At 48.9% G+C, this 12,601-nt stretch overlaps 1 protein-coding gene across 1 annotated transcript in view; it reads right to left on the bottom strand.

Annotated features, from left to right (window-relative positions):
- The window catches only part of MTHFD1 (methylenetetrahydrofolate dehydrogenase, cyclohydrolase and formyltetrahydrofolate synthetase 1), a 71,294-nt gene extending 68,780 nt beyond the window's left edge, over positions 1 to 2,514 (bottom strand). Inside the window, exon 1 of the mRNA XM_081859442.1 lies at positions 2,360 to 2,514. Within this exon, the coding sequence (XP_081715568.1) occupies positions 2,360 to 2,400 (41 nt within the window). The 5' untranslated portion in view covers positions 2,401 to 2,514. The remainder of the gene's footprint in view (positions 1 to 2,359) is intronic.
- Positions 2,515 to 12,601: the final 10,087 nt, after the last annotated feature.

Below are 12,601 nucleotides of genomic sequence, written 5' to 3'. Positions count from 1 at the left end.
GGGGCAGCTTGGGGAGAGGAGAGGAAGGGAGCAGTCTTTTGCAGAAGCAGAAAACCTCGCATGGACGGAACAAGGGAGGCAGCTTCTGCTCTCATGCTGCAAAGAGGTCTAACAAGCCTCCTAGGCGCAGGCAGAAATCTAACAGGTGAGGTTTTTTGTTTTGTGCAGCATGCAGGTACAATGACAGAGGAATAAAACTAAAAGCAGCTTCTTCAACCAGGCCCCCAGATAGAAGTGAGCTTTGAAAGCAAAGGTTTCAAAAGCGGACATAGTTTAAGACACACACATATGATTTCAGGATCAAGGAATCAAATGTTAATCAGTCACGGACCAGCTGCTGGGTTAATATTAAGCCAGCAGAGCAATAAAGGGAGACAGTGACGAGGGCCTGCTTGGAAATCTCTGCAGGCCACAGCCCTCCTCCCTGGTCCTGTCCCAGTATTTCTGCCAGGCTGCAATGTGTCCTCTCCAAGTCATACAGTCATACCTCGGGTTACAGACACAGGTTGCGCGTTTTTGGGTTGTGTACTGTGCCAAACCCAGAAGTACTGGAATGGGTTACTTCCGCTCGCGCATGCTAAACCGCGCTTTGCGCATGCGCAGAAATGCCGAATCGCAACCCGCAGACACAGCGCTGCGGGTTGTGAACATGCCTCCCGCACAGATCACATTCGCAACCCAAGCGTCCACTGTACTACTTTTTTGTGTAGATGGAGAACAGAGACAGGGTGCAGGAGCACATGCCGAGAAGCTCTCCTGCTGTAGAAAGGCAGCATTCGCATTCGCTGCTCTGGCCACTTTTGCCTTCCTCCTTGCACAGCACTGAGCCATGGCTCCCCAAAGGCTCCAGGGAGCATAATGGCTCCCTTTGTACGACAGCTCCACCAGGTACCAATCTATATCTGGGCATCGTTCAAAATGCGGCTTTGATTTATTATCTCCGTCCCACCAGCCTCACGGGCATTCTTGGTGGGGGTTGCAGGACAGGGCCTTCTCGGTGATGGCAGCTCCCAAACTCCCTCCCTCAAGAAGCTTGACTCGTTCCCTCCTTGCTGTCCTCCCACCTTCACGTTCCAACGGGCTGCTGGGAACAGACTGCTTTTAAAGAAAGGGTTCGGGCTGTGCTGCTTTAATTGCAGTTATCCATATGCTTTTAAGGTATTTTATCTATGCATATAGTTTAAATTCTGATTGCTTTCCCTGCCCTTAAGTTTTTAGCAGCTCTTATTTTTGTCCATAAGCCACCTTCCTTGCAAGTAAATAAATATATAATGATAATAGTAAAAAAATAAAACGTTGCCCAGAATGGAATGCAACCCTCAGGGTGCAGGGGTGAAATCATAGAATTGTAGGGTTGGAAGGGACCACGGCGGTCATCTAGCCTAACCCCCTGCAATGCAGAAATCTCTTGCTTGAACCAATGACCCTGAAATTAAAGAGTCTCATAGCTCAGTTGGTTAGAGCATGGTGCTGATAATGCCAAGGTTGCAGGTTTGATTCCTGCATGGGGCAGCTGCATATTCCTGCGTTGCAGGGGGTTGGACTGGATGACCCTCAGGGTCCCTTCCAACTCGACAATTCTTTGGTTCCATGCTCTAGTGACTGATCTATCCCTGATGACTGGCCATGCTGGCTGGGGCTGATCTGAGTTGCCAGCCCAACAGCAGCTGGAGAGAGCCACTGGAAGCTAGCCCTGCCCTGGAGGAAAAGGACGGCCTCGGGTTCGATTTACAGCCCCATGACGCCACCAGCTTGCAGAGGCTCAGCAGCGCGTATCTGGCCCGTGCCTGGATGGGAGACCACCTGGGAACCGGGCATAGGACCCTCCTTTGGCCTCCAGGTGATGGGAGGAAGGCGGGCGATTTTTATTTAAAGTTAAAACGAACGGCAACTTCATGCAACAACGAATAAGTTGGTTGCAAGCGAAGGGAAACGGCACGTGGCTTTGGGGGAGTCTGCGTGGGAGACTCTTAACCTCATGGTTGTGGGTTCGAGTCCCCCGCTGGGAAAAAGAGCAGCTGATCCCCGTGGTCCCTTCCAACTCTACAATTCCACGAAGCTGGTGAAATCTACGCCAAGTGGCGCGCAAGTCCCGCGGAACTCCACGCGGGCGACTCCTGCCCGGACGCGCGCTGGGGCGCGCAGCAAACCCGGAATCCTTCATCCTAAGGGGGTTCTGGCCCTCTGGGAGAAGTGGGGCGCAAAACACGCCCCCACACTTATAGCCCCGAGTCCAGGTGCGCCCTAGCAGGCCCCGAGAGCGATGCATACACGCGTCTCCTTCCTGCCCGCCTCCCCGCGCGCAAACCCCGGCCCTCCCCAAAGCCCCGAGGGGGCGGCGGCGGCGGCGGCGACCTACTCGGAAACGGCCTTGCCGCTGATGATCTCGGCGGGAGGCATGGCGACACCCCGGGCGAATGCAGCTCCTGCGCTCAGTGAAGCCCCGATGGTGCCTGCCGAGGGGTCAAAAGAGGAGGCCCGGCCCGCCCTCCCCGCCCCTCTGCACGGGACACCCACGTGGCCGCGAAACTTTTCCCTCTTTCCCCCGCAAGCCGGAGGAGGAGGGAGCCAGCGGATCTCCAACGCGACTGGCCGCCTCTTCCTCCGGCGCGCCCGCCCCCTGGAGGCCCCCGATCCGCCCCTTTGTGCGCGATCCAAGGTGCGTCGGTTCCCCCGAGGGAGTGCAACCGCCTCCCTCCGCCTCCTCCTGAGTAGGTGGGGCCGGTGGGGATCCCTCGCTGCCTTTCGATCTGGTGGAAGAGAGGTCACAGGGTGGAAAGAAGGGTGGTTGTGTCGGACCATAGCTGTCAACTTACAGATTTGAAAATAAGGGGCCAGCAGCCTCAAAAATAAGGGATCAGCAGCCAAAATAAGGGATTTTGGCTTAGCTTATACAGAAATCCGCCAGTGATGGAGCCATGCTGCTTTGGCTGCCACTGACTGTGTTTTGCAATGGGTTGGACTAGATGATCCTAAGGGTCTACAACTCCGACCAAAGAAGAGTGGCAGACAAAACTGATGAACGACGTCGGTCGAGATGGCAAAGCTTACAGGCAGAATTAGAAACCAGGAAGAGGACCTCTTTAATAAAGAATGGGGAAAGTTTATAATTTAGTTGAAAAGCTATTGTTGAAAAGCTATTGTAAAGAGTTACATACATTGGTAGGATTGACAGAAAACTTGCAGTAAAAATTTGAACTATGGATGGACAAATGATTTATAAAAATAGAGTTATGAAAGGGATGCAGAGGGGGAAATCACTACATTAAGATGCTGCACTGGTTGGAGGGGATGCTAAACAGCACATCGGGGCTGCCGTCATCCTGGCGCGAGGAGTTCCATCGGCCCTTCCCCGCCCAAGAGAGAGGGAAGGAGAGAGACTCTCGCCCACGATGCCCGCGAGCCCGACATGAGGCGGTTGTGGCACTGCCATGGCCGCTGAAGCACCGCCCTTCTGCGTCCCTCCCCATCCCCTCCTCTTCCTCCTCCCTCAGGCCGCCTCCTCAGCCACCGCCACCTGTCTCCTCACGACCCACCCCTGAGGGGGGAAAGGGAGAGACGGAGACGCGGCAGCTTATGCGCATGCTCTCTCTCGCGGCAGAGGACCCCGAGCCGTTGCTTCCCTCCCGAGCCGGGCGAGCATGAAACCTGGGAAATTTAGGGGACATCAGCGGGACACGGCGCTGGGATAAGGGAGTTTCCCGCCAAATAAGGGATGGTTGACAGCTATGTGTCGGACCCCATCACTGCTGCAGGCTCACCCAGCCCTGATTTTGTGCGCTTTTACTGTGCTGGGGAGTAAATCCTGCTTTGCCCCTCTGGGGACGTTCCAGGGGCTCCCCTTCAAAACTCAGGCTGCCGTCTGAGCGCTGGGACAGTTAAGGCATTTTTATTTCGGCTCCCATCTTCCCCCCGAAAAGCCACGAGCTAGTTTAGCTGTGGGAAAACTGTGTCTCTTCACATGGTATGTTGGCATCCGTCCTAGAGACAATGGAGTGCGCCTCCGGGGGTGAAGTAAAAGTGCATCGAAGTGACCTCTCCAGGACACAAACCTGGGCACTAGATAAATGCAAAATCTGAGAAAGTTTGAATCTTTTGAAATCCGGCTTTGACACAGAAACTCAACTTTAGGATTATCCTGTCCTTCCCCTTTCTCTCATATTATCTTACCTTCAGCCCAGTGTTTTACCAATCCTGTTTCAGCAATTGGAATGTTTGCGAACATTCTGTGTCACTGCAGTGGCTCGGTAGGAGGGCCTGAAGCGCTGAAGAGCAGCTGTCAGTCAGTGCATAGACAGTGATGAGCCAGCTGCACCTGTGATCTGATTTGGTATAAGAAATATTCATTTGCTCCTATGACCAGCTCTCTCCTTGCTACCATTTCAGCAGACTCTAAAACACATTCTTATTCGCAGTTGCATTTATTGAAAGTTTGCGAAAGGCAGGGGCTTCTATTTTCTATTTTTATTGGGCTGGCCGATGAAATTGAATTGGAAGTAATAAGGTGTTTTATCACTGCTGCTGTCATTATTAGTGTACTGCTTGTACTTTATGCGGTTTTAAATTGTTTTTATATGTTGTAAGCCGTGATGGGAAGATAATATATTTTTGAAAGGAAGCGTATAAAATAGAATAATATCAATACATTTGCTCTTCAGCTCCTTCCAGATTCAGGACACAAAAATACAGTAAAGATAGGTTAAAGACAAAGACATGAATTGCATCATTAAAATAGCAGCACCAGAGAGGCATAAAACAACTGGTTCCATTCTTAAAAAAAATAACCGTTAGCAACGGTTTAAATACAGTCAGGATTAAAAAAATAAAGAAATGCTGATACAGGGCTGCCTTCAGATAAAGGGTAAAGGGACCCCTGACCATTAGGTCCAGTCGAGACCGACTCTGGGGTTGCGGCGCTCATCTTGCTTTACTGGCCGAGGGAGCCGGCGTACAGCTTCTGGGTCATGTGGCCAGCATGACTAAGCCGCTTCTGGCAAACCAGAGCAGCTCACGGAAACGCTGTTTACCTTCCTGCCGGAGCGGTACCTATTTATCTACTTGCACTTTGACGTGCTTTTGATCTGCTAGGTTGGCAGGAGCAGCGACAGAGCAGCGGGAGCTCACCCTGTCACAGGGATTCGAACCACCAACCTTCTGATCGGCAAGTCCTAGGCTCTGTGGTATGACCCACAGCGCCACCCGCGTCCCTGCCTTCAGATAAATCTGCTTAATTTTGCCTGGGTGATGCCTGCTATAAATATATATAGAAGATGTCAAAGATCAATATCTGGGGGGACATGCATTCCAATATTTCATTTATTATTGCATGTGTTATTCCTTCTTCAAGGAGCTCAACATGGCCTATGTAGTTCTCCCTCTCCCTGTTTAACTCCCACAACAACCCTGTGAGGGAGGTTAGGCTAAGAGACCGTTACTGGGCCAGGGTCACTGTTATGTACTGAAGTTCTCACCCTGGGCCAGCAGGGGGATACTGTAGATAGTTTTCACTCAGGTCCCTATATGCAAATAAGGAATTGAAAGTGACGTTCAGTGATTGGATAGTTACAGAAAGTTGTTACTGTTGCATTGTAGTGGAGCTCTATATAAGCAGGCTGGCTGAACCCTACAGTTCTGTTCTGTTCTGGGTCTGTGAATAAACAAGAGCTGTTTGAAGAATCGCTGTGTCGTCTGATATGTTCACCCACGATAATAGATGGCCTACCTCATGGGGATGTTGTGAAGGTTGTCAAGATAACAAAGTGTTTGAGTGCTTTGGAAAAGTTCTGTATAAATACTAAGTGGCGTCATTAGCAATCGATGCCAATGAAGTTTTTTACCGCAACTCCTTTCCTGCCCATCTCTTCTTGCTGCCCGCACCCTTTTGCCTTAAATTATCTCGACAACAACCGCATGCGGCTGTTAAGTGTAATTATTTTACTGATGAGAACCTGGGGTTGAGAGAAGAAAGAGATCTATTAATATCGAAAGCATTTTAGCTGGAGAAGATTCGGAACAATCCCAGAGATGGCCTCAATACGCCCCTCGTTTGAGGTTATCTTGACTCCTCTCCAGGGCGAGGAATGATTCAGAAGGAACAAATGAGTTTACAAATTGACATTTCACACCGCAGCCATAGCAATAATGCTTAGGATACTTGCAGAGCTGTCTCGATGCTTCTGCAGCATTTTGCCAGCTAATTAACCACGATTGGGCAGGGAGCTGGCGTCCAGCCTCCTTCATCTAAAGGACAGTCACAATATTTGAGTAATCAGAAGTCTTTGGAAGAAACGGGGGCCTGTGAGGAAGATGGTCTTAGAATGAAACGGGAATAATGAGTAACCAACCGTAGGTAGCAGAGGTAAAGTAGATTCGGGGCTAGCTTTCTAGCCAGGGTGGGGCAAAGGGATGCGCCCCCCATCACACCCTGAGCTGTGCTTTATATCTTCCCTGGACTTTTCGGCGAAACTGCCTTTTCAGTTTGTGACTTAGCAGACAGCTTCTGGTTAAAGAATGGCAGCTTGCTTTCAGAACACAAGCAATTTAAGAATAAAGGGAACCCTGACCATTAGGTCCAGTCGTGGACGACTCTGGGGTTGCGGCACTCATCTTGCTTTATTGGCAGAGGGAGCCGGCGTACAGCTTCTGGGTCATGTGGCCGGCATGACTAATCTGCTTCTGGTAAACCAGAGCAGCGCACGGAAACGCCGTTTAACTTCCCGCCGGAGCAGTACCTATTTATCTATTTGCACTTTGACGTGCTTTTGAACTGCTTGGTTGGCAGGAGCTGGGACCGAGTAACGGGAACTCATCCTGTCGCAGGGATTTGAACCGCTGACCTTCTGATCGGCATGTCCTAGGCTCTGTGGTTTAATCCACAGCACCACACCTGTCCCCTAATTTAAGAATAGGAGCCTCTGAAAAATCCAGCGAATGAGGCAGGATAAGTGTGCAATAAAAATCTCACCAGGAAGAGCCTCTCCCCCCCCCCCCCGTCTGCTTGTTCGAGACTTTCCCTGACTTCAGGTGGATTTTTCATCAACGCAATCGCCCTGTAGTTACTTAAGCGATAGTTAAATATTAAAACTTCGTATTATGAGCTAGAGTTAGACTTTAACCCCTCAGACTTCCCTTTGCTGTGCTTTGGGTCATTTTTTGGGGTGGGGTGTTACTTAAGTCTTGAATGTTGATCACAAGAAAGCAATGTGAGTAAAATATGAGTTACAAAAATCCCCGCGTGTATACAGCGCAACAAATAAATGGCGATCAGGTTTGCGCTTCTGTTTGGGAAATACGTGAAGAGCTATCAGTGGGGAGCTGGATTTAAATCACTGGTTTTGATGGGCCTTTTTTTCCTTGCTGATTTAAGCTGTCTTGATTTAAGTCTGGCACCTGTTGAAGTGTGCTGCATTTGTGCACACTTAACCACAATCCAACTTGTCTTACAGGATGTCAGTCCAGATGGCTCAGGAGTGCTGCATCAGCGCTACCCCCCTCCCCTGGTGTCTTAAGATCCAGGAATATGATGCCTGTGGTTTTCACTGGTGCAGACCATAGTCAGGAATCAACCCAGCCCCATCAGGCCTTGCACAACGGTTGGCTTCTCATGCTATCTTCACTGATGTCCTAGAGAAAAGTACTGTACCCACCTCTCCCCAAGATCCTCTCCTTAATCCTGATTGGGCTCCGCAACCCTGTTTTAGGACTACAGTGGACGCTCGGGTTGAGAACGATCTGTGCGGGATGCACGTTTGCAACCCGCAGCATTCGCAACCTGCAGCTGCACGTCTGCGCACGCACGGGTTGCGAGTCGGCTCTTCTGCGCATGCACAAAGTGCGATTTAGTGCTTCTGTGCATGCTTGATTGCTGAAACCTGGAAGTAACCCGTTTCAGTACTTCCGGGTTTCGGTGGTCCGTAACCCAAAAAAACATAACCTGAAGCATCTGTAACCCGAGGTATGACTGTACTAGACTCCGCTATCTGGAAAAGCCCATTGAGGCATAAAGCCAGCTCATGTTCCTTCTGTAATACTGGTGCATTTATCTGAGAGAAGTCACGCTACTTCCTTTTCCTTTCTTGATTTGGCATCCATGATTGCGAGGGGTCACAAGACAAGGGAACTCCCTAGAATGTGGGTGATGCAGGCTGGACACAGAGTGCTCTTCAGATCATACCCAGGGTGCAGAGTGCTGGTGTGGTTTTCACCAGCTGCACAAATTTATTTCTTCCTATTTTTCTTCCCAGCACACTGCTTAGTGAGTTTAGTCAGCATGAATCTGACTGGAGCCCCTTCATTTAAAGCACAGCAGCTAGGATGAAAACCTTCTCAGGGACTCTTTAGCAAATGGGGACTGATGTTGCTCATGGCTGATTCCTGTTCAAATACAACCTGAAGATGTCTTCAATATCGAGTTCACCGGATTGTCTTAGCAGAGTGCTGTATTGACATCCTCTTTGACAAAAATGTTTTTGTGTGTTTCAACAGTTTCCAAAGTCAGCACGAGGCTGCTGAATACCAAACTGGAGCTGGCCCCAAGGGATTTACCCAATGAGAATAGGTTTTAAATGACATCTTCTGATATTTCCCATTCCCTGGAAAAGCTAGTGTTGGGGCACCTGAGGAATTCTCACCCTATGGTCTTCAGTGTTGTAAAATGCAAAGCCCATCTAAGATAGCTTCTCTGTGCGGGAGGAACTGGTTGATGGTAACTTCCCATGTTCCTAATACTTAACTAGATGACAGTCTCTCTCCTGTTCAGCTAGAGCAAACCAAGAACTGCTAGATCTGGGCTTGTCAGCTATACCGTTCCAGCACCTTGCCTGTATTCTCTAGTTCAAGAACTGAAACTCAGCTCCGGCAGAGCTTGAAGGCAGCCCTGTTGAGTAAGCGGTCAGTAAAGAGGAGTCAAGGTTGGCATGGACCAGAGAGATTTTTATCAGCGATGCACTTGGCAAAGACGTCATAGCAGGCTACTGAGTAACTTATGTTTCTAGAAGGATGCCTAGAAGCAATTGCACCACTCTCTACCCAGAAAAACTCTGAGTTCTGCCATCATCGCTAGCATCAAGTAGACATGGAAATTCCTCTGGCCTGGATAGAGGGTACTGACTGCAGGGCCACCCTAAAACCCTATAGCCTGTATTCCAGATGTAATGAAAAGGGGAGCCCGGAGTAGAGATGTCACAGAATTCCAGAGGAAACAGGAGTGGAAATTGCCAATGTTCACTTACACATCCCATGTCCAGAATGGAAATAAATCCAGAAAATATGCTTGACACTCAGGGTTGTTGTTGCTTTCAGCCTACAAACGATACGTAGTTGATTGTTTTCCCCAACTGCATTGCATTTTTTGGCGTGTTGAAATGAAGAGTGCAATGTATGTAATTAGATAAAGTACGTAAGTTACATACTTTTGCCACGGAGGCCATAGAGACAAATGTGTAGGTTCTGGCAGAAGGCGAATTGCAGCAGAACAGAAACATCGCTGCATGCAACGAGTGCAGGGGAGAATGCCTTCTTATACCCCATAATCCAGAGTGTCCCACATGGCCACCAAAGGGCAATGTCATAGTTTCACAAAGTAGCACAGTTACATCTTGATGCTGGGGCTCGGTTCTACCAACGCACAATTTTGTGTCAGTGATCAGCTTTATCAGCAGACTACTGCAACCTCCTGGCTTGGAGGTGCAAACTTTGCAGTACAAATAAAACAACCCCCCCAACTACGTATTAGCTGCAAGGGGCAGCCAAGAAAAACAGAAATTTGGCAGGCATCATTTGGGGTAGAGCTCAATGCCCTTTCAAGCATTGCTGCAATCACTGGTTGATATTTTGCCACTTTGCCTTAAGATACTTTTTTACTTTATACTTTATTGTCACTTGTACAACTTGTATACAGTGAGATTACACGAGCACCCCCCACTCAGCTCTCTTAGTCTTAATTCCCCTTGTTTACTGACACACACCCACCAAACCCGAAAGTCAGTTGCCCTGTTGTTATATTTTCATTCAGCAGCCTAACAGCCCACGGATAGAAGCTGTTCTTTACCCTGTTGGTGCGACTAATCATGCTTCTATATCTTCTGCCCGAGGGCAGGAGATTAAGAAAGTGCCAGCCAAGGTGTGAATCATCCCTGAGAATTTTCCTCACTCTCCTGAGGCAACGTTCTTCCACAATGTCATCCAGTGGATTCACGGGACAGCCCATAATATCTTGTGCTGTATTCACCACCCTCTGTAGGCACTTCCCATCAGTTGATGTCAAACAAGCGTACCACACCGTGATGCAGTATGAAAAGACACTTTCTATTGTGAACCTGTAGAAGGAGATCATCAAAAGTTGATGGACATCGTTCTTTCCCAATAATCTGAGGAGATAGAGTCTCTGTTGGGCTTTCTTAACCAGGACTAACTCCCAACTACATAATCACAACATGCACAACCTCAACACCTGATATGGTGTAATGCTCCTGAATACCAATTGCTGGAGACCACAAGAGGGGAGAATACTTGTGTGCTTGGATCCTGCTCTCAGGTTTACCACAGGCTTCTGGTTGACCATCATGAGAACAGGAGGAGAACTGAACTAGATGGGCCACTGGCCTGATCCAGAAGGCTCTTCCAATGTTCTTATGATCAGTACTGGTAGCAGACACAAACATCGCCCTCACACTCAAGGTGGGCCTGAAGGCCACCAGAATTAGATGACAACTCTGTTTCAAGTGGGATGCACAATAAATCTTGAAATGAGCTCATTTTCTCCTGCTGGGGGGGAGGGGGAGGTAGGGCCCGAACCAATGTGTTCCAAGTTACAAGAAAGGAGATTCCAACTAAACATCAGGAAGAACTTTCTGACATTCAAAGCTGTTTGACAGTGGAACGGACTCCCATGAAAGGTGATGGTATCCCCTTCACTGGAGGCTTATAAACAGAGGTCAGATGGGCTGGCCATCTGTCATGGATGCTTTAGTTGAAATTCCTTCATTGCAGTGGGTTGGACCAGATAGCCCTTGGTGGACCTTCCAACTCTACAGTTCTATGATTCTATGACCCAAAATGTTATTGTTTGCCATCACATATCTCCTCCTTACGTAGGAGGCCTTATCAGCAGCTTCATTGACATGTCACATGTTAATGAAGCTCCTTTAAGCCAGGGTATATTGATGGATAGCTTGTTGTTGGACTTTGCCTTAGTGGAAATACACGGTTATCACAATGCAATAGGATTTGTAGACCTACCTGGGAGCTGGAGCTGGCTTTGACTCTCCAGTGAGCAATTACAGTGGGTTCTGTGATCTTTTAATGCAAGGTAGAGGAACACCTGACTCTCCAGATGTTGTAGAACACCAAATCCCATCATCCCTGAACACCAACCATGCTGGCTGGGAGTGGTGGGAATTGGAGTCCATCCTTGACACCACCACCCTGCTTCTTTTGGTCAGGAGAAAGGAGATGGCAATAGAAGGAGGATAGATTTCATTTCAACTTTATTGCAGGAAATTGATCCTACATCTACCCTCTAAAACTGCTCCCGCTACAGATCAAACACACGCTGCCTCTATTATCTTTTTGTCGCCTGCTGAAGAACTCCCCTTTCCAACAAACCTTTTAAGTGGAGATTTTTATCCCTCTTCAAGTCTGTCTTGAAGCAGTTGAAATTGCTTTCGTATATGTGTTTTATTGTTAAATCACTTCAGGATGTTTTATGGGAAATGATTCACAGACGCAATCGATAATACTTCTAGGGAGGCTGTGCACAACCTGCCCCAATGAAGAAGAGCACCTCCACACAAGACACCAACAGCGCAATCCTGCCTGCTCAGAAGTAAATCACCTAGAGTGGGGCTTAATCCCAGGTGAATGGGTTCAGGCTTGCGGCTTTAATTCCCTAATGAATTGTTGAGAGTTCCATGGCGTTCATTTTCCTGGAAGTCACCCAGAGTGGCTGGAGCAACCCAGTCAGATGGACGGCATATAAATAATAAAATTATTACAGTGGTGGCGCTGTGGGTTAAACCACAGAGCCTAGGACTTGCCGATCAGAAGGTCGGCAGTTTGAATCCCCGCGACGGGGCGAGTTCCCGTTGCTTGGTCCCTTCTCCTGCCAACCTAGCAGTTCGAAAGCACGTCAAAGTGCAAGTAGATAAATAAGTACCGCTCCAGCGGGAAGGTAAACGGCATTTCCATGCACTGCTCTGGTTTGCCAGAAGCGGCTTAGTCATGCTGGCCACATGACCCAGAAGCTGTACGCCGGCTCCCTCGGCCAATAAAGTGAGATGAGCGCCGCAACCCCAGAGTCGGCCACGACTGGACCAAATGGTCAGGGGTCCCTTTACCCCTTTACCCCTTTACCCCTTTACCCCTTTACCCCTTTACCCCTTTACCCCTTTACCCCTTTACCCCTTTACCCCTTTACCCCTTTACCTTGGTTCTCAAATGTAATCCATGGCTTCTGACTGGTGCAGGCACCCCGGAAACAATAGCCGACAACTGCATTGGACATTTGGCTTCCGAAAAACGTTTGAAAACTGGAACACTTAACTTCCAGGTTTTCAGCATTCGGGAGCCGAAATGTTCAAGTACCGAGGCGTTCAAGAACCAA

This window comes from Podarcis erhardii (genome assembly GCF_964252035.2).
Source record: "Podarcis erhardii genome assembly, chromosome: 1".
Lineage (NCBI taxonomy): Eukaryota > Metazoa > Chordata > Lepidosauria > Squamata > Lacertidae > Podarcis > Podarcis erhardii.
This window is presented reverse-complemented; position numbering and strand designations above follow the sequence as displayed.